Here is a 22,987-nt window from a genome sequence, read left to right as displayed (position 1 = left end):
GTGAAATCAAACTGTCCACTTAGGAAGCAACATTGACAATAAATTTCACATGCTGTTGTGCAAATGGAATAGACAACAGGTGGAAATTATAGGCAATTAGCAAGACACCCCCAATAAAGGAGTGGTTCTGCAGGTGGTGACCACAGACCACTTCTCAGTTCCTATGCTTCCTGGCTGATGTTTTGGTCACTTTTGAATGCTGGCGGTGCTTTCACTCTAGTGGTAGCATGAGACAGAGTCTACAACCCACACAAGTGGCTCAGGTAGTGCAGCTCATCCAGGATGGCACATCAATGCGAGCTGTGGCAAGAAGGTTTGCTGTGTCTGTCAGCATAGTGTCCAGAGCATGGAGGCGCTACCAGGAAACAGGCCAGTACATCAGGAGACGTGGAGTAGGGCAACAACCCAGCAGCAGGACCGCTACCTCCGCCTTTGTGCAAGGAGGAGCAGGAGGAGCACTCCCAGAGCCCTGCAAAATGACCTCCAGCAGGCCACAAATGTGCATGTGTCTGCTCAAACGGTCAGAAACAGACTCCATGAGGGTGGTATGAGGGCCCGACGTCCACAGGTGAGGGTTGTGCTTACAGCCCAACACCGTGCAGGACGTTTGGCATTTGCCAGAGAACACCAAGATTGGCAAATTCGCCACTGGCGCCCTGTGCTCTCCACAGATGAAAGCAGGTTCACACTGAGCACATGTGACAGACGTGACAGAGTCTGGAGACGCCGTGGAGAACGTTCTGCTGCCTGCAACATCCTCCAGCATGACTGGTTTGGCGGTGGGTCAGTCATGGTGTGGGGTGGCATTTCTTTGGGGGGCCGCACAGCCCTCCATGTGCTCGCCAGAGGTAGCCTGACTGCCATTAGGTACCGAGATGAGGTCCTCAGACCCCTTGTGAGACCATATGCTGGTCTCACTCGCTCCATCCACCAACGCCACGTTGCACCACAGACTGTCCAGGAGTTGGCGGATGCTTTAGTCCAGGTCTGGGAGGAGATCCCTCAGGAGACCATCCGCCATCTCATCAGGAGCATGCCCAGGCGTTGTAGGGAGGTCATACAGGCACGTGGAGGCCACACACACTACTGAGCCTCATTTTGACTTGTTTTAAGGACATTACATTAAAGTTGGATCAGCCTGTAGTGTGGTTTTCCACTTTCATTTTGAGTGTGACTCCAAATCCAGACCTCCATGGGTTGATAAATTTGATTTCCATTGATAATTTTTGTGTGATTTTGTTGTCAGCACATTCAACTATGTAAAGAAAAAGTATTTAATAAGAATATTTCATTCATTCAGATCTAGGATGTGTTATTTTAGTGTTCCCTTTATTTTTTTGAGCAGTGTATATATATATATATAGAAATCACTTTTTGATTTCTATACACTTTCTCAACCAAACTTGCTGGGAGGAGCAGAGGGAGCCAAAATGGGTGGGACATTGGAACAAGTTACGGCCGTTTCAGTGGATGTTGCCATGGTGTTTAGTGTCGGGGACATACTGTTGGCCAATGGCTGAGGGCCTGTGCTGCTGTTTAATAAGTGAGAGAGAGAGACCGAGAGAGGGAGAAAAGAGACCTACAGAGGCTTACTGTCTAGATACAGGACACAGTACTCAATGCATCCCAAGCCAACTTCCCCACTTTTCTCAAACACATAAAACCCATCCAGTTCACTCTCTTTGTCTGCACCCACCACTCTTAAAGTTACGCTAATTCATCTTCAATCTACTCTCCTGTTTAAATTTGTACAATGAGTGCTTTGCATACTGAATATACTTCCTGAATTGGCCGTATATCAAATGTAGTCTGATACTTGAACACGTCAGCATTGTAAAGGCCACAGAGTGCCAGGAGGGAACTCACTGTCAAAATGGAAGAATTGTCTATAAGATGTGTTTATGTGTTTGCAGGCAGACATTATGTGTGTGTTTGTATGGTACAGTCTGAAAAAATTAAGTTAAAGGTCCATATTACCTCAGCGCTCAGAATCATTCTGCTCTTTCTTTCTCTATTTAATTGTTTTATTTAACTAGGAAAGTCCATTAAGAACATATTCTTATTTCCAATATTGGCTTACACTGGCCAAACTGTGCGCCGCCCTATGGGACTCTCAATCACAGCCGGTTGTGATACAGCCTGGATTTGATCCAGGGTCTGTAGTGATGCCTTTAGCACTGAGATGCAGTGTTTTAGACCACTGTGCCACTTGGGAGCCCAATTCAATCTCAAATGACTTTATTGGCATGGGTAAATATGTTAAAATTGCCAAAAGAATTGAAGTAGATAATAAACAAAAGTGAAATAAACAATTAAAAATGTACAGTAAACATTACACTCACAAAAGTTCCAAAAGAATAAAGACATTTCAAATGTCATATTATGTCTATATACGGTGTTGTAATGTTGTGCAAATAGTTACATTTCAAAAGGGAAAATAAATTAACACAAATATAGGTTGTATTTACAATGGTGTTTGTTCTTTTCTTGTGGCAACAGGTCACAAATATTGCTGCTGTGATGGCAAATTGTGGTATTTCACCCAATAGATATGGGAGTTTATCAAAATTGGATTTGTTTTCAAATTCTTTGTGGATCTGTGTAATCTGAGGGAAATATGTGTCTCTAATATGGTCATACATTTGGCAGGAGGTTAGGAAGTGCAGCTCAGTTTCCACCTCATTTTGTGGGCAGTGTGCACATAGCCTGTCTTCTCTTGAGAGCCAGGTCTGCCTTTGGCAGCCTTTCTCAATAGCAAGGCTATAATCACTCTGTACATAGTCAAAGCTTCCTTAAATATTGGGTCAGTCACAGTGGCCAGAAATTCTGCCACTGTGTACTCTCTGTTTAGGGCCTCAGTTTTTTTGTAAATTCTTTCCAAAATGTCAAGTAATTATCTTTTTGTTTTCTTATGATTTTGTTATCTCTTTCTTTCTCTCTGTCTCTGTCTCTGCTCTGTGTCTGTCTCTGTCTCTGTCTCTGCTCTGTGTCTGTCTCTTTTTCTGCTCTGTGTCTGTCTCTGTCTCTTTTTCTGTCTCTGTCTGTGTGTCTCTCTCTATCTCGATCTCTATCTCTGTCTCTCTCTCTGTCTTTGTCTCTCTCCCGCTCTATCTCTATCTCTGTCACTCTCTCTCTGTCTCTGTCTCTGGTGTCTGTGGTCTCTGGTGTCTGTCACAGGAGGTTGGTGGCACCTTAATTGGGGAGGACGGGCTCGTGGTACTGGCTGGAGTGGAATCAGTGGAATGATATTAAAACATCAACACAGAGTTTCCAGGTGTTTAATTCCATTCCATTTGCTCCGTTCCAACCATTATTATGAGCTGTTCTCCTCTCAGCAGCCTCCTGTGATGTCTCTGGTGTACATTATGTGTTTTTCTCTTTAACTTACTACTGCGATGAAGATCTTTTTATTTTATTTATTTATTTTATTTATTTAACCTTTATTTAACCAGGAAGGGCTCATTGAGATTTAAAATCTCTTTTTCAAGAGCGTCCTGGCCAAGATAGGCAGTACCAAGTCATTACAAAAATGACAAACAGACAACATGAAAAACTACAAGTAATCTAGTAAAAACCATTGAATTCACAAGAGTATAACAAAATCAAAAACAGCAAATTTAAAAAAATGAGAGGTCAGGGAATCAGCCTCAAAATCCTTCATCAGTGATTTAAAAACACCAATCGGGACAAGTTTTTCCAGTTTAAAAGTATTTTGTAAGGCATTCCAAGACAATGGCGCAGAGTACATAAAAGCCCTTTTACCAAATTCAGTTCGGACATTTGGAACAGTTAGCAGGATAAAGTCCTGCGAACGAAGAGAGTATCCACCACATTTCTGAACAATAAAAATGCCCAAATAAAAAGGTAGTAAACCCAAAATGGCTTTGTAAATAAAAGTATACCAGTGACTGAGCCTACGAGTGACTAGAGAAGGCCAGCCAACCCTGGTATACAAAGTGCAGTGTTGCGTAAGGGTTTTGAAGTTTAAAATAAATCTCAAAGTGCCATGGTAAAGTGTCAATTGATCTCAAACACTGAGCGGAAGCATTCATATATAAAATATCCCCATAGTCTAGTAAAGGCATAAATGTAGCTGATACTAGCCTCCTTCTGGCTTCAAAAGAAAAACATGCCTTATTCCTAAAATAAAATCCCAATTTCAGCTTCAATTGTTTTGTAAGTTGTTGAATATGCAATTTAAAAGAGAGGCCGTCATCAATTAAAATTCCAAGATATTTACATGAGGTTACAGTCTCAATATCCTTGCCCTGATAGGTAGTAATAGGTGAAAGGTTCAGAGGTCTATTTCTTGCATTAGAAAACACCATTAGTTTAGTTTTGTCAGTATCGAGGATAAGCTTCAATTGACACAAGGTATGTTGAACAGTATAAAAAGCAGTTTGCAAGTTCTGGAAAGCTTTTGTAAGAGACGAGGCACAACAGTAAATAACAGTATCATCAGCGTAAAAATGAAGTTGTGCATTTTGGACATTTTTGTCTAAATCATTTATATAAATAGTGAATAAGAGAGGACCAAGTACAGAGCCTTGGGGCACACCAATAAGGACAGACAATTTAACAGACATAAGCCCATCAAATTGAGTGCACTGAGTTCTATCAGACAGATAGTTAGCAAACCATGCAACTGCATGCTCCGAAAGACCTACACTCGACAATCCCTGCCTTAGTATAGCATGATCAACTGTATCAAAAGCCTTAGAGAGATCAATAAAAAGTGAGACACAGTGCTGTTTTTTGTCAAGGGCTTCAGTGATATCATTTAAAACCTTCATGGCTGCTGTAATTGTGCTATGCTTCTTCCTGAAGCCCGATTGGTACATTGATAAAATAGAGTTAGTAAATAAAAACTCTTTTAGCTGTTCACTCACAATGGTTTCAAGTATTTTCACCAGGGGTGACAGCTTTGAGATTGGCCTATAATTATTTAAAAGAGTTGGATCTCCCCCTTTTAAAAGTGGTAGAACAAATGCTGATTTCCAGATCTTTGGAATTTCATTACATTCCAGGGTTAGATTGAACAGATATGTAAGTGGTTCAGCTATGAAATCAGCTGCCAGATTTAAAAAGCAGGGATCCAAAAGATCTCAGGGCTTTATGTACCACCTGCACTGAGAATGGCAAAAAGCTAAAAGTTTGACCAGCTCTCACTGGTTCATCCACACAGGGTTGTACAGAGACAGAGGACACTGGTTCATCCACACAGGGTTGTACAGAGACAGAGGACACTGGTTCATCCACACAGGGTTGTACAGAGACAGAGGACACTGGTTCATCCACACAGGGTTGTACAGAGACAGAGGACACTGGTTCATCCACACAGGGTTGTACAGAGACAGAGGACACTGAATCAAACAGCCTACCAGATGATACAAAGTGCCCATTGAAACAATTCAGCATTTCAGTTTTGTCATATATAGCAACAGAGTCCTTCAAAACACATGACGGTAATTCATTAACATTACTGTTTCCAGACATAGACTTAATAGCATTCCAAAACTTTCTAGGGTCATTCAGGTTATCAGTGGTAGCAGACATAAAATATTCAGACTTGGCCTTCCTGAGAAGAAAATAACACTTGTTTCTTAACTGCCTAAAAATAAGCCAATCAGCATCAGAACATGATTTCCTTGCTTCAGCCCAGGCTAGATTACGGTCGTGAATAATACAAGACAGCTCAGAAGAAAACCATGGATTATCCCGCCCTTTAACCCTGAACCTGTGGAATGGTGCGTGTTTGTTTACTATTTGGAAAAAACCATCATGAAAGAATCCAGGCAGTTTCCACATCAGGGATAAGCTCAATCTTGCTCCAGTCAAAATAAAACATATCATGAAAGAAAGCCTGCTCATTAAAACACTTCAAATTTCTCTTACGAATAAAACGTGGATTTGTCTTTGGAACCTTAGTATTTCTAACAGCAACAACAGCACAATGGTCACTTAAATCATTACAAAAAACACCAACCGCAGAATATTTATGTGAAACATTTGTCAATATCAAATCAATCAGGGTAGATTTATCTGGGCATTTAAGATTTGGGCGAGTGGCTGAGTTAATCAACTGGGTAAGATTCATAGAATTACAAAACATTTTTAAATCATCAGACACCGGCTTTAACCAACACCAGTTGAGATCACCAATCAAGATCATTTCACTGTAAAGAAGTTTAGACATAAGGTGCGTCAAAGAAGAAAATGCATCACCGAGAGCAGAGGGGGGTCTATAACAGCCAATCACAGTTATAGAGAGGCCCTTTGAAACCTCAATATTCAAAGCAAGAAATTCCTGCTCTATGTCTCTGGTCTGTGGTCTCTGGTGTGTGTGTTGCTGATGTTTCAGGTCTTTGGTGTGTGTGTTTGTGTGTGTGTTGCTGATCTTTCGGGTCTTTGGTATGTGTGTGTGTGTGTGTGTGTGTGTGTGTGTGTGTGTGTGTGTGTGTGTGTGTGTGTGTGTGTGTGTGTGTGTGTGTGTTGCTGGGCAGCTCTGAGGAGGATATTGCCACAGGGTCGACAGCCCTCTGAGAGACACCATGACCCCTGACCTCCATCTCATATCTCCCTATGCTCTGTGGCAGGGCTAGAGGCACAAAGAGGCACAAACACATATACACACACGCACGCACACACACACACTGGACTATCCCGTGCCACTGGTCAACTCGGCCTCACATGTGTGCCCCGTGGAGCCCTGATATTTGTCGTCAAGGGAACACAGGAAATGGAAACTGAAACTGATTTCATGGACTGAAGCTGGAGAAAACCACAACCTTTCCTACACCAATGTTGACATACAGGAGGTTATTATTTTCTCAATCCGCCTCTCTCTCTCTCTCTCTCTCTCTCTCTCTCTCTCGCGGTCGCTCGTTCTCTGGTCCTCTCTCTCTCTCTTTGGTCCTCTCTCTCTCTCTCGCTCTCGCGCTCGCTCGTTCTCTGGTCCTCTCTCTCTCTCTTTGGTCCTCTCTCTCTCTCTCTCTCGCTCTCGCGCTCGCTCGTTCTCTGGTCCTCTCGCTCTCTCTTTGGTCCTCTCTCTCTCTCTCTCTCGCTCTCGCGCTCGCGCTCGCTCGTTCTCTGGTCCTCTAACTCTCTTTGGTCCTCTCTCTCTCTCTCTCTCTCTCTCTCTCTCTATCTCTCTCGCGCTCGCTCTTTCTCTGGTCCTCTCGCTCTCTCTTTGGTCCTCTCTCTCTCTCTCTCTCTCGCTCTCGCGCTCGCTCGTTCTCTGGTCCTCTCTCTCTCTCTTTGGTCCTCTCTCTCTCTCTCTCTCTCTCTCTCTCTCTCTCTCTCTCTCTCTCTCTCTCTCTCGCTCTCGCGCTCGCTCGTTCTCTGGTCCTCTCGCTCTCTCTTTGGTCCTCTCTCTCTCTCTCTCTCGCTCTCGCGCTCGCTCGTTCTCTGGTCCTCTCGCTCTCTCTTTGGTCCTCTCTCTCTCTCTCTCTCTATCTCTCTCGCGCTCGCTCTTTCTCTGGTCCTCTCTCTCTCTGGTCCTTTCTCTCTCTCTCTCTCTCTCGCTCTCGCGCTCGCTCGTTCTCTGGTCCTCTCTCTCTCTCTCTGGTCCTCTCTCTCTCTCTCTCGACTCAGTGGTGTGTAGAGAATGATAAAGGTTGTTCTTATTGTCATCAGACCTCCAGATTAGTTTTGCCTCAGTGGATCCCCAGTCCTGGGTTTATGACAACCATCAGCCAGACAGCAATGCAACTCCCATCCCCTCCTCAGAGTAATATCTCCTAACCTGCTACTGTATTTAGTTATGTTGACATCTCATGTCTCCTACTATTATATTCATTGGTTGCATCCTATGCGACATCCTATTCCCTATATAGTGTACAAAGTGTTTGACCAGTCTCACTGGGCACAACCGTCTATTAAACGTCTGTCTATGCCATGTTGGATCAACGTAATTTCATTAAAATGATGTGGAAACAACATTGATTCAACAAGTGTGTGCCCAGTTGGGTGACCTAAAGACCTACTGGTATCTTCATTCTATTCTCCCTTCATTGGCTGATAGACTAAATACTTTTTAAAGACTCTAAGGTCTGTAGTTATGAATGTTTTCTTCATTAGAGCCTATTAACCATGTGAACCTTACTGACCTGAAGTCAGTTTAACACCCTGTAAATAGACTGTCTCTCTGAGGAGTTCATTAACCTCTCCACCCCTGTAAACACTTGGTCCACGTGTCTCACATAATAGAGAAAGGAGGTTTAGGTTGTGAATACTGAATACTGTCTGTCATACTGTATGTCTGTCATATTGTCTGTCTGTCTGTCAAACTGTTTGTCAGCCAGCCAGCCAGCCAGCCAGCCAGCCAGCCAGCCAGCCAGTCAGTCAGTCAGTCAGTCAGTCAGTCAGTCAGTCAGTCAGTCAGTCAGTCAGTCAGTGAGTGAGTGAGTGAGTGAGTGAGTGAGTGAGTGAGTGAGTGAGTGAGTGAGTGAGTGAGTGAGTGAGTGAGTGAGTGAGTGAGTGAGTGAGTGAGTGAGTGAGTGAGTGTCATACTGTCTGTCTGTCTGTCAAGCTGCTAGAATACCGGACCCCAAACTAGGGGCCGCGATACATGGGGTCACCTGATATGAAAATGGGGTCGTGGGAGAATTTCCAAAACCGTTAAAAAAAGTATATACTGTGAAAAAAGTATATAAGTCGGAAGTTTACATACACCTTACCAAAATCCATTTAAACTCAGTTTTCCTCAATTCCTGACATTTAATTATTCGTAAAAAATCCCTATTTTAGGTCAGTTAGGATAAACACTTCATTTTAAGAATGTGAAATGTCAGAATAATAGTTGAGAGAATGATTTATTTCAGCTTTTATTTATTTCATCACATTCCCAGTGGGTCAGAAGTTTACATACACTCAATTAGTATTTGGTAGCATTGCCTTTAAATTGTTTAACTTGGATCAAATGTTTCGGGTAGCCTTCCACAAGCTTCCCATAATAAGTTGGGTGAATTTTGGCCCATTCCTCCTGACAGAGCTGGTGTAACTGAGTCAGGTTTGTAGGCCTCCTTGCTCGTACATGCTTTTTCAGTTCTACCCACACATTTTCTATAGGATTGAGGTCAGGGCTTTGTGATGGCCACTCCAATACATTGACTTTGTTGTCCTTAAGCCATTGTGCCACAACTTTGGAAATATGCTTGGGGTTATTGTCCATTTGGAAGACCCATTTGCGACCAAGCTTTAACTTCCTGACTGATGTCTTGAGATGTTGTTTCAATATATCCACATACTTTTCCTGCCTCATGATGCCATCTATTTTGTGAAGTGCACCAGCCCCTCCTGCAGCAAAGCACCCCAACAACATGATGCTGCCACCCCCGTGCTTCACGGTTGGGATGGTGTTCTTCGGCTTGCAAGCGTCCCCCTTTTTCCTCCAAACATAACGATGGTCATTATGGCCAAACAGTTCTATTTTTGTTTCATCAGACCAGAGGACATTTCTCCAAAAAGTATGATCTTTGTCCCCATGTGCAGTTGCAAACCGCAGTCTGGCTTTTTTATGGCGGTTTTGGAGCAGTGGCTTCTTCCTTGCTGAGCGGCCTTACAGGTTATGTCGATATAGGACTCGTTTTACTGTGGATATAGACACTTTTGTACCTGTTTCCTCCAGCATCTTCACAAGGTCCTTTGCTGTTGTTCTGGGATTGATTTGCACATTTCACACCACAGTACGTTCATCTCTAGGAGACAGAACGCGTCTCCTTCCTGAGAGGTATGACGGCTGCGTGGTCCCATGGTGTTTACACTTGCGTACTATTGTTTGTACAGATGAACATCGTACATTCAGGCATTTGGAAATTGCTCCCTAGGATGAACCAGACTTGTGGAGGTCTACAATTGTTTTTCTGAGGTCTTGGCTGATTTCTTTTGTTTTTCCCATGATGTCAAGCAAAGAGGCACTGAGTTTGAAGGTAGGCCTTGAAATGCATCCACAGATACACCTCCAATTGACTCAAATGATGTCAATTAGCCTATCAGAAGCTTCTAAAGCCATGACATAATTTTCAGAAATGTTCCAAGCTGTTTAAAGGCACAGTCAACTTAGTGTATGTAAACTTCTGACCCACTGGAATTGTGATACAGTGAATTATAAGTGAAATAATCTGGCTGTTAACAGTTGTTGGAAAAATTACTTGTGTCATGCACAAAGTAGATGTCCTAACCGACTTGCCAAAACTATAGTTTGTTAACAAGAAATTTGTGGAGTGGTTGAAAAACGAGTTTTAATGACTCCAACCTAAGTGTATGTAAACATCCGACTTCAACTGTATATACAAAAAATATATATATTTGAACATTGTCTTTGTATCTCAAAATCATTGTAACCTTAAAACTCTGAAAAAATTATTAAAATCTAAAGTGTAAAATTCAACCAGAAAGTGCCCTTAGATCATGGGAAGAGGCCGCACTTGACTGCTGCACTTGAATCATTCCCACGGTGAATGGCTAGGCTATGAAACTACACACTATTACAGAGACTTTGATAATACCGGCCGCAATTGAAATGGAAAACAATGTGTGGGAAGGCAGAGGCACAGAAAATCACATCAATACCTTTGTCAGATAACACTGCTAAATAATGAATTTATGCTCTGACTGAACGACTCAAATACTCCCCAGTTTATGCTCTCCAAATGGACAGTAGCTGTGAGGCCCGAGATGCCCATACATTGAATTTTGTTCGCTATACATGTCGCAGGATGCTATTCACAAGGACATTGTTCTGTCTCACGATTCCTGAGCATGAAGCGTCATAGTGAATGTTCAGTGTGCTTTTTGGCTATATTGACGGAAAACCGATTCCATATGGGATCGAATGGTGTGCTTTTGTACAGATGAGGCTCAATCCACAGCGGGGCGGCAGGCAGGCCTCTGCACTCTAGTTATGAATATGTCTAGCTCTGCCATTGTATGATACACGGTGAGAAACTGGCAGCAAAAGAGCTGAGCACAGAACCCGGAGATATACTGCAGGTATTAGGTAACTTCAATTATAAACTACATCAAAACTATGCGGAGATATGGGATCAGAGCATGACAGAGTTCTATTTCACACCGAGGCCTGGTGGTTATGGGGGGGGTCTTGGAAAGAGGAACTGTTGTTATTTACAATGGATGTAAAATGGATGTTATGAAAAGAAAAGAACAGAAACAGCATCAGTAAGTGTCCCACACGAGTGATGACTGCTCACTTCCAACGCCTGGAAATGCACTTTGGGACAACACAGGAGGTTGATGGAACCTTAAATGGGGAGAATGGACTTGTGGTAATGACTGGAGTAGAATGGGTGGAATGATATCAAATACATCATACACATGGTTTCCAAGTGTTTGATGCTATTCCATTTGCATCTGGCCGTTATTATGAGCTGCCTCCTGTGTTTAAGACCAACTTCCCAATCTGTCTGACTGTGATCCTGGCTCAGTTGACATGCCTGTAAGTGAAATCAAACAGCTGATCGAGCTGTCATGTGATGCTGCAGACAACACATTCATGGGTCACTACGGAGAAGTTTTGGTTCCAGAATCAAAGGGAACACCCTGCCGTATCGCTTTGAGAATGAATGCCGCGTTCAAAGCAATTGGGAACTAGGAACTTGGAAATCTCAGACTTCCCAACTTCAGTGCATTCAAGATAACTGGGAACTCAGAAAGAAACAAGCTCTGACTGGGAAAAGTCGTTTCGAATGGTCATTCAACTCAGAAGTCCAACTCGGGAGGCAGGTAGCCAAGTGCTTAGAGCGTCGGGCCAGTCACTGAAAAGATGCCAGATCAAATCCCTGAGCTGCCAAGGTAAAAATCTGTTGTTCTGCCCCTGAACAAGGCAGTTGACCCACTGTTCCTAGGATGTCATTGTAAATAAGAATTTGTTCTTAACTGACTTGCCTAGTTAAATAAAAGAAACAGGGGCTCTTTTTGGAGCTCTGACTTTCTGACCTAAAGATCATTGACCTCATGATTTGACCTCATATTTTGTCTTGAAAGCACCATAAAACTCATGGTCTCTTCACCAGCTCATATCAATGTGAAGCTGGATTCAGTGCTCTCGTCTGCATTAAAAAACTAAATATCCAGCCAGGTTAGATGTGACAGCAAAGATGAGCTGTGCACTGTCGACCATGCTCGCTGACTTTGAGAAGCTCCGACGCGGCATGCTTCAAGCATACCCATCTCATTAGTGGTGGTGAGATAAGAGAGATTATGTCAGACTCATTTGCAATTGACTGCCCCATATTACAAGTATGTGATGGTGAGTTGAGAAGATAATCAGAAATACTGTTAGAATGTTTCTCTTTTGACTGCCATATCCCCAAATAAAAAAGTAAACATTGGCTATTAATTTTAAAAGAATTCACACGGGTGGGGTCACAAGAATTTTCAGATATCAAAATGGGGTCGTGGGCCAAAAGTTTGGGAACCCCTGTGCCCTCACCCTCACCCACCCACCTCCTCATGCACCCCCCTCCACCACCTCATCATGCACCCCCCTCCACCACCTCCTCATGCACCCCCCTCCACCACCTCCTCATGCACCCCCCTCCACCACCTCCTCATGCACCCCCCTCCACCACCTCATCATGCACCCCCCTCCACCACTTCCTCATGAACCCCCCTCCACCACATCCTCATGCACCCCCTCCACCACCTCCTCATGCACCCCCCTCCACCACCTCCTCATGCACCCCCCTCCACCACCTCCTCATGCACCCCCCTCCACCACCTCCTCATGCACCCCCCTCCACCACCTCCTCATGCACCCCCCTCCACCACCTCATCATGCACCCCCTCCACCACCTCCTCATGCACCCCCCTCTACCACCTCCTCATGCACCCCCCTCCACCACCTCCTCATGCACCCCCCTCCACCACCTCCTCATGCACCCCCTCCACCACCTCATCATGCACCCCCCTCCACCACCTCCTGATGCACCCCCCTCTACCACCTCCTCATGCACCCCCCTCCACCGCCTCATCAAAATCAAGTCTGAACTTGTTCTGTCATCGGGGGGTTGTGTAAAACATTGTAGAAGAGTTTATTTAGAGCTTGAGGTGAACCCTAGATACACTGCTCACAATGCCTCGCCATGGCTCACACACTCACTCATAACACAGGCCCTAAATGGAAGGAGTTTGTTGTCATAGCAACAGTAAAATTAGATGACTTTACTGTCAGACATAATGTTTCATGGCTCAGCCTGGTGCCTTGCCTTCCGTCATGGCAACATAAAACGTTCTCTTCCGCTCCCCTTGACAACCGACACCTCAACAACGTCCAACTGGGAACACTGTCACACCAGTAACATTCCCTAGAATCTCTCTGAGCCACACCTTGATGAGCCTGTCACACCAGTAACAGTCCCTAAAATCTCTCTGAGCCACACCTTGACGAGCCTGTCACACCAGTAACATTCCCTAGAATCTCTCTGAGCCACACCTTGATGAGCCTGTCACACCAGTAACATTCCCTAGAATCTCTCTGAGCCATACCTTGATGAGCCTGTCACACCAGTAACAGTCCCTAGAATCTCTCTGAGCCACACCTTGATGAGCCTGTCACACCAGTAACAGTCCCTAAAATCTCTCTGAGCCACACCTTGACGAGCTTGTCACACCAGTAACATTCCCTAGAATCTCTCTGAGCCACACCTTGACGAGCCTGTCACACCAGTAACATTCCCTAGAATCTCCCTGAACCACACCTTGATGAGCCTGTCACACCAGTAACATTCCCTAGAATCTCCCTGAACCACACCTTGATGAGCCTGTCACACCAGTAACATTCCCTAAAATCTCTCTGAGCCACACCTTGACGAGCCTGTCACAACAGTAACAGTCCATAAAATCTCTCTGAGCCACACCTTGATGAGCCTGTCACACCAGTAACAGTCCCTAGAATTTCTCTGAGCCACACCTTGATGAGCCTGTCACACCAGTAACAGTCCCTATAATCTCTCTGAGCCACACCTTGATGAGCCTGTCACACCAGTAACAGTCCCTATAATCTCTCTGAGCCACACCTTGACGAGCCTGTCACACCAGTAACAGTCCCTAGAATCTCTCTGAGCCACACCTTGATGAGCTTGTCACACCAGTAACAGTCCCTAGAATCTCTCTGAGCCACACCTTGATGAGCCTGTCACACCAGTAACATTCCCTAGAATCTCTCTGAGCCACACCTTGATGAGCCTGTCACACCAGTAACATTCCCTAGAATCTCTCTGAGCCACACCTTGACGAGCCTGTCACACCAGTAACATTCCCTAGAATGTCTCTGAGCCAAACCTTGATGAGCCTGTCACAACAGTAACATTCCCTAGAATCTCTCTGAGCCACACCTTGATGAGCCTGTCACAACAGTAACATTCCCTAGATTCTCTCTGAGCCACACCTTGACGAGCATGTCACACCAGTAACATTCCCTAGAATCTCTCTGAGCCACACCTTGATGAGCCTGTCACACCAGTAACATTCCCTAGAATCTCTCTGAGCCACACCTTGATGAGCCTGTCACACCAGTAACATTCCCTAGAATCTCTCTGAGCCACACCTTGATGAGCCTGTCAAACCAGTAACATTCCCTAGAATCTCTCTGAGCCACACCTTGATGAGCCTGTCACACCAGTAACAGTCCCTAGAATCTCTCTGAGCCACACCTTGATGAGCCTGTCACACCAGTAACATTCCCTAGAATCTCTCTGAGCCACACCTTGATGAGCCTGTCACACCAGTAACAGTCCCTAGAATCTCTCTGAGCCACACCTTGATGAGCCTGTCACACCAGTAACATTCCCTAGTATCTCTCTGAGACACACCTTGATGAGCCTGTCACACCAGTAACATTCCCTAGAATCTCTCTGAGCCATACCTTGATGAGCCTGTCACACCAGTAACATTCCCTAGAATCTCTCTGAGCCATACCTTGATGAGCCTGTCACATGAGTAACATTCCCTAGAATCTCTCTGAGCCACACCTTGATGAGCCTGTCACACTAGTAACATTCCCTAGAATCTTTCTGAGCCACACCTTGACGAGCGTGTCACACCAGTAACAGTCCCTAGAATCTCTCTGAGCCACACCTTGATGAGCCTGTCACAACAGTAACAGTCCCTAGAATCTCTCTGAGCCACACCTTGATGAGCCTGTCACACCAGTAACATTCCCTAGAATCTCTCTGAGCCACACCTTGATGAGCCTGTCACACCAGTAACATTCCCTAGAATCTCTCTGAGCCACACCTTGATGAGCCTGTCACACCAGTAACATTCCCTAGAATCTCTCTGAGCCACACCTTGACGAGCCTGTCACACCAATAACAGTCCCTAGAATCTCTCTGAGCCACACCTTGATGAGCGTGTCACACCAGTAACATTCCCTAGAATCTCTCTGAGCCATACCTTGATGAGCCTGTCACACCAGTAACATTCCCTTGAATCTCTCTGAGCCACACCTTGATGAGCCTGTCACACCAGTAACATTCTCTAGAATCTCTCTGAGCCACACCTTGATGAGCCTGTCACACCAGTAACATTCCCTAGAATCTCTCTGAGCCACACCTTGATGAGCCTGTCAAACCAGTAACATTCCCTAGAATCTCTCTGAGCCACACCTTGATGAGCCTGTCACACCAGTAACAGTCCCTAGAATCTCTCTGAGCCACACCTTGATGAGCCTGTCACACCAGTAACATTCCCTAGAATCTCCCTGAGCCACACCTTGATGAGCCTGTCACACCAGTAACAGTCCCTAGAATCTCTCTGAGCCACACCTTGATGAGCCTGTCACACCAGTAACAGTCCCTAGAATCTCTCTGAGCCACACCTTGATGAGCCTGTCACTCCAGTAACATTCCCTAGAATCTCTCTGAGCCACACCTTGATGAGCCTGTCACACCAGTAACATTCCCTAGAATCTCTCTGAGCCACACCTTGATGAGCCTGTCACACCAGTAACATTCCCTAGAATCTCTCTGAGCCACACCTTGACGAGCCTGTCACACCAATAACATTCCCTAGAATCTCTCTGAGCCACACCTTGATGAGCCTGTCACACCAGTAACATTCCCTAGAATCTCTCTGAGCCACACCTTGATGAGCCTGTCACACCAGTAACATTCCCTTGAATCTCTCTGAGCCACACCTTGATGAGCCTGTCACACCAGTAACATTCCCTAGAATCTCTCTGAGCCACACCTTGATGAGCCTGTCACACCAGTAACATTCCCTAGAATCTCTCTGAGCCACACCTTGATGAGCCTGTCACACCAGTAACATTCCCTAGAATCTCTCTTTGCCACACCTTGATGAGCCTGTCACACCAGTAACATTCCCTAGAATCTCTCTGAGCCACACTTTGACGAGCCTGTCACACCAATAACATTCCCTAGAATCTCTCTGAGCCACACCTTGATGAGCCTGTCACACCAGTAACATTCCCTAGAATCTCTCTGAGCCACACCTTGATGAGCCTGTCACACCAGTAACATTCCCTTGAATCTCTCTGAGCCACACCTTGATGAGCCTGTCACACCAGTAACATTCCCTAGAATCTCTCTGAGCCACACCTTGATGAGCCTGTCACAACGCGTAATATCTTTCCCCTCGCTTGCCTTGTTTAGCCACATTCTATTTCCAGAGGCTTTTCAGGAGTAGGAATATCTGCCATGCAGCTAAGAGGTGAAGAGGTGCTGGGGTCAATTTAAATTCATTACAGTCAATGTCAATATTGGTGCAACAACATGACAGGTAACTGCTGTTGAGTCACAGGGATACTGTCAGTTCAGGACGTAGATATATATTTGGAATGATCAGAGCAGGGAGGAAGAGCAGCTTCTGTGTGTTTGACAGATACAGAGCTGTTGTTCTCTTGCCATTTTCACAGCAGCTCTGGGTCGGGAGCCATGGCAACATGACAATGGTCATACCAGGGGGGGGGGGGGGGGGGCAGCTGTCTGTCAATCATTTAGACTGAAGAGACAGATCAGGGGATCACCACTTTGGCTTGTATTTTATGAACCTTTATTTAACTAGGCAAGTCAGTTAAGAACAAAATCTTATTTACAATGACGACCTACCCCGGCCAAAACCGGGCCTATTGTGCGCAGCCCTATGGGACTCCCAATCATGGCCAGATGTGATGCAGCCTGGATTCGAACCAGGGAGTGCAGCGTCTCAGACCACTGCACTACTGGGGAACTGGCAACTACTGTACATGCTGCTGTTGAGATTAATGCTATCCTAGTGTGTGTGTGTGTACGTGTACGTGTACGTGTGCGTGTGTGTGTGTGTGTGTGTACGTGTGTGTAAGTGTGTGTGTATGTGTATGTGTGTGATGAGCATATGCTGATAACTCACCCTATGACTGAGTTCTGCATGTTCCCATCTTGGCATCACCATACCAACAGAAGACCCCCAAACTAACACCGGATATAGGCATTTACCATGCAGTCAATGTAGATACTGTTCTATCAATCCATCTGCAGTTAACTACATGCATTCTAACTCTCATTTATCTTCAGTGGTTGGTGTGATTGTTGCAGCAACCATTCCTGGAGATCGCAGTAGGAACTTAACTGTGTCTCAAAAACCACTGTAGAAACATAAGAGTTGCATACATGACTTGCTTCGTAGTTACCCAATATGATCTCCTCCTCTCTTCCCCCTTCAGGAGAGAGCCCAGGGTTGAATGGGACCCACTATGCCGCCCAGTAAGAAGGTCAGGAGCCCCAACAGCGGATTGGTAGCCACCCGGGGTCTGAGTCCTTTCTACAGGGAGGCGGAGGCAACAGACCTGTCCCTGTCCCTGTCGGCCTCCTTCTCCAAGGCCGAGGACGAGGAGCTCACCAGCCTCTCTTGGCTCCACGAGAGCACCAACCTTCTCAACAGCTTCTCCCACTCTGGGCTCCGCTCCGTCTCCCCCCTGCAGGACCCTGATTGTCACCCCCTACCCCCCCTCTCCCCTTCCTCCTCCTCCCCCTCCCCCGATCCATGTGACTCCTCTTCCTACGACCTGGCCACGGGAGCCAATAGGAAGCCCCCGTATTCCTTCAGCTGCCTAATCTTCATGGCAATAGAGGATGCGCCATCCAAGAGGCTGCCGGTGAAAGATATCTATGGTTGGATCCTGGAGCATTTCCCGTATTTTGCTAGCGCCCCTACTGGCTGGAAGAACTCGGTGCGCCATAATCTGTCGCTCAATAAGTGTTTCAAGAAGGTGGACAAGGACAGGAGTCAGGTAAGGAGGAGAAGACACACCAACAGACACACACAACACACTTCTCTCTCTCTCTCTCTCTCTCTCTCTCTCTCTCTCTCTCTCTCTCTCTCTCTCTCTCTCTCTCTCTCTCTCTCTCTCTCTCTCTCTCCATTTGTCTTTTGGGCTCTGGAGTATAGTTCGTTTGAGGTGCTTGAACACATTTCAAAAGCGGTTTTCAGTCAAATATGGCCAGTATTTTGTATACAAATGTACAAAGAATTGCTTTATCAATAATTTATAATCTTGGCTTTTTAGTTGAAATTCTGAAGTTTTGAGTTTTCTGGAGGGAACAGCCTTTCGGTTTTGATATGGTCTCTTCTAAAGGTTTTTAAATATTGAACTAATCATTATATATTATAATACTAACTAATCATTCTCCTATTTCAGGAGCAGTTTAGCTATTTATAAAGAAAATCATTCCCTTGCCCAATTAATACTAAAAGTCGTAAGAACATTTATGTCAAACAACATCATATAATCTACCCATGGGGAAGTAAAAGGCTTATGTGTATACAAGCTGTAGCTTTGGATCAGGGGAGATTGCAATTTAGTTTCATTAGTTTCTCTATGAAATAGTTCAGACATGTGTGCACAGGACTAATTCTACATTAGACAACATTTGTTTTAGATGAAGTGTGCTGTGCCTGCATGTGTGTGTGTGTGTGTGTGTGTGTGCTTGCCCTTAAGTTACTCTGTCATCTGGGTCTTGACTACTACTGCACAGAGTTTGGCTTGTATACATATCTCCATAGTAAACAGGTTGCAGTTGACATAAAAGTATGCTGTTGCTGTGGTGATGGAAAACGGATTTGGCTATACTGACTGAGTGTGTGTGTTGGTGTGCGTGCGTATGTGTGTGTGTTTGAGCCTGCCCTTGGGTTTGTGCAAGGACACAATAATGTGTGTGTGTGTGTGTGTGTGTGTGTGTATGGCAAGGACAAAGAGGTGTAGTTGGCAGGGACACACAGTCTTGTCTTTTTGTCACAGCAAACAATTTAAGACAGCTCATTAGTTAACCCTTCAAATCTGTCAAATACCTGCTCAGCCCAAACTGACTACCAACTGTTACAGGAACGGGACATAAAGCATTATGTGTAGCTGCCTGGCAAGGAGAGCTGCCTTTTCAAGGAGAGACTAACGTCACTGTAGTATTAAACTATTTCCAAGGAGAAGCTGTTCTTCACGTATTTGTCTTTTAAACGCCTTTAACAACTTTCTAGAAGGCCCTTCTAGCCAATCAGAAACGAGTATTTAACAATTCTGTGGTATAAATGCCTTTTCTCTGCCTATTTATCTCCAGCTGAATTGAACACAGTATGGGTCGAGTAAGCATTTTTACATTGTATTATAGTTCACATTAACGTAAAACTTGTTGGGTGGGAAAATCTTCAAATTGGATTGGGGTTTAGCATAGTGAAAGAGTCTTGGTCGGTCTGAGGTCTAAGTCCTCTCTTGGCTTTTACTTGGAAGGAAAAAGCCTCTTTGCAAATGCACCAAATCATATTTTCATCAATTTAGAGAGGTGGAGATTATTATGACAATGGTCTATTTGTTCAAGTGATTGTGTTTCTGGGGCATCTGCAGGCAGTACTGACTGGGCTTACTGCAGAAGAAATGTGTGTGCATAAGTATGTGTGTGTGTGTGTTTGTGTGCGTGTGTGTGTGCTTGAGAATGCTGCTTGAGAAACAGAGCAGTCTAATGCTCTCAACGCTGTCTCAAGGTATTGGACCAGACGGTTCTCAGATCTCTGGTTTGTGACTGGTTAAAGTTGTCTCATAGGGTCTGTTAGGGTGGGTCACAGCAGATGAAGAAAAACCAAAGTTCTCAATGCATCTTCGGTGTTTTAAAGACAATGAGTTCCCTGTCTGTCTTTATAGTATGATACCGCTTAGAATCATCCATCTCCCTGGATCCCTGCTATGTGGTTGGTTGAAGAGGACTGAAGTATTAGGGTCAGAAACAGCAGGACTTCTCTCTCTCTCTCTCTCTCTCTCTCTCTCTCTCTCTCTCTCTCTCTCTCTCTCTCTCTCTCTCTCTCTCTCTCTCTCTCTCTCTCTCTCTCTCTCTCTCATTGAGTTAGACATAGACCGCTGTGTGTCTGCTCCTCAGAATCAGAGTGTATTTTTGCTGTGCACATACACTGAGTGAACAAAACAGCTCTTTCCATGACATACTGACCAGGTGAAAGCTATGATCCCTTACTGAGGTCACCTGTTGAATCCACTTCAATCAGTGTAGATGAAGGAGAGGAGACGGGTTAAATAAGGATTTCTATGCCTTGAGACAATTGAGGCATGGATTGTGTATGTGTGACATTCAGAGGATGAATGGGCAAGAAAAATATTTAAGTTCCTTTGAACGGGGTATGGTAGTAGGTGCCAGTCGCACCGGTTTATGTCAAGAACTGCAACGCTGCTGGGTTTTTCACGCTCAACAGTTTCCCGTGTGTATCATGAATGGTCCACCACCCAAAGAACATCCAGCCAACTTGACACAACTGTGGGAACAATTGGAGTCAACATGGGCCAGCCTCCCTGTGGAATGCTTTTGACACCTTGTAGAGTCCATGCCCCGATTAATTGAGGCTGTTCTGAGGGCAAAAGGTGGATGTGCAACTCAATATTATGAAGGTGTTCCTAATGTTTTGTCCACTCAGTGTATTTGTGCTCTCTGGTATTATAGTGTCTATTAAGAAGTGTGTAACCAAGTCAGACATGTTTTGTTACTTCTTTTAATGTTTTATCCTAGATGTGTAGTTAAGAAGAACTGTGTGTGTGTGAGACTGCGACGTCAAACAGTACATACATAAATATAATCAATCCCATCAAGGCAGGGCTTTCGGCTACCTTCCCAGAATGCTTTGTAAACACAGGGGAGATGGCGTGGAACCAGAATGGCTGGGTCGTACTGTAGGCACAGAAAACTGAGCACACACGCCCAGACACACACACACACACACACACACACACACACACACACACACACACACACACACACACACACACACACACACACACACACACACACACACACACACACACACAGAACACCGAGAACACATGCGGTCTATTCCAGAAACAAGGCTCTTTCCAAGACATCAAGAGAGGGAAAGAAAAACAGCGGTGACCAGCCAACCCACATTCAAAAAGCTTATGCTGTTGTTTTCATTTGAGGGATGTCAGAGTCTCCTTCAATGTAAACTAGTGGGACTATTTTCTGCTGGTAAATACAGCTCACTCATCCCCATTGGGCCAGCTGGCATGAAGGGCATCAGAAAATAAAGAATCCCCACTTCTGTCTTTGGCCATCTTCTCCACTGTGTCCACTTTGAACCAATCCTGAAGAAATAGAGATATGTATCTCTCACCTCCAGACCCTTCCGGATCATTCCCTATACCTCTTAACTGTGGGGTTATTTCCATAAATCAGTGCCTTCAGAGTACATTTAGCCATGCTAAGAACATACTGTAGTTAGCAGTCCTTCCTGCCTCCCTTTTCCTTAAACCCTAATCTCTTGCTACAGTTGCTGGCACATCCTATTTCCTATATAGTGCACTGCTTATCACCAGGGCCTCTGGTCAAAAGTAGTGCACTATGTAGGGAATAGTGCCATTTGAGACCAGTGGCGATTTTAGCATGTAAAAAATAAAAACATGTGGGACGCATGCCAGCAAAGCCACAACACAACACTAAACATACATGAATTGCACTATAATGGCAACACACAGTGCCCACAAACTGTTAGGGCCTACATAAAGCTGTCCCAACAGCAGTCCCAACAGCAGTCCCAACACCTTACCACTGCTACACCTGGCTATCAGCGGAGCCTTGTCTGGCAGCGAAACAGTTCATTCAGCCTCATTTACTGCCTTTTAAATAAACATGGCTGATATGGCTGACTTGCTTAAACAAATGTGGTTTCTAATGACAATTGAGATGTACAATTTATGGCATTAGGGGACGACAAGCGGATAAGAGGCAATCCGTAATTTCGATTAAGACATTAATGAGCGAGCTAGGATGGACGTAGAAAATATAACTATTTGTTTAACACATTTGATACGTACAGCAACAGAATTCAGAACATGGGTCGTTCTTACAGTATTCTCCCTGTACACCAGGTCAGAACCGTAGGATAAATAAAGGGGGCATATAAGCAGGCTATGAAAGCTCTTACAATATTCAATGATTACTTTTCTCAAAAATAGGTTATAGACTACATGTGCACCACCAAGTCAGAACAGCAGGCAAAATTAAGAGGTGAAAATAGACCAAATTATTAGGGTGAGGCACATTGGCTACTAACAGCTTACTACGTAACATACACTTAGTATTAGTTTCTTAGCTACAGTTTCAGTTGAATACATTCAGTTGGACAGCTGACTAGGTATCCCCCTTTCCCTTTCCCAGTATACATATCTCCCTGGCATATTACATCATTTATGCAGCAGCATACAAGACATTTTTGAGCTCACCTTGTTGTGCTGTGCTCACTTGAATAGGAAGGTGGCGCGGTTGTCCTTTATGGGCAAATTTTGTTATCAAACTTTGTAATCAAAGTCTGCCATTCTCTGGAACTGGGAACACGTAAATATATTCTAGGGATGAATCATGATGATGTCAGTGATCTTCAGGTTATAGCTCTAGAAAGAGGCCCGAGTTCTGGATTTACAATTCCGAGTTGGAGAAAGTTCAAAACGTATTTACCCAGTCGT

General features: G+C 44.7%; 1 protein-coding gene across 1 annotated transcript in view; it reads left to right on the top strand.

The window, feature by feature from the left end:
• LOC120019184 (forkhead box protein N3-like) overlaps positions 1-22,987 on the top strand; it is a 115,888-nt gene that overhangs the window by 31,073 nt on the left and 61,828 nt on the right. Inside the window, exon 2 of the mRNA XM_038962495.1 lies at positions 17,684-18,250. Coding sequence (XP_038818423.1) covers positions 17,702-18,250 — 549 coding nt within the window. The 5' untranslated portion in view covers positions 17,684-17,701. The remainder of the gene's footprint in view (positions 1-17,683; positions 18,251-22,987) is intronic.

Source organism: Salvelinus namaycush, chromosome 24, assembly GCF_016432855.1.
Source record: "Salvelinus namaycush isolate Seneca chromosome 24, SaNama_1.0, whole genome shotgun sequence".
Lineage (NCBI taxonomy): Eukaryota > Metazoa > Chordata > Actinopteri > Salmoniformes > Salmonidae > Salvelinus > Salvelinus namaycush.
Note: the sequence above shows the minus strand (reverse complement) of the source record. Positions and strands in the feature narration are given on the sequence as shown.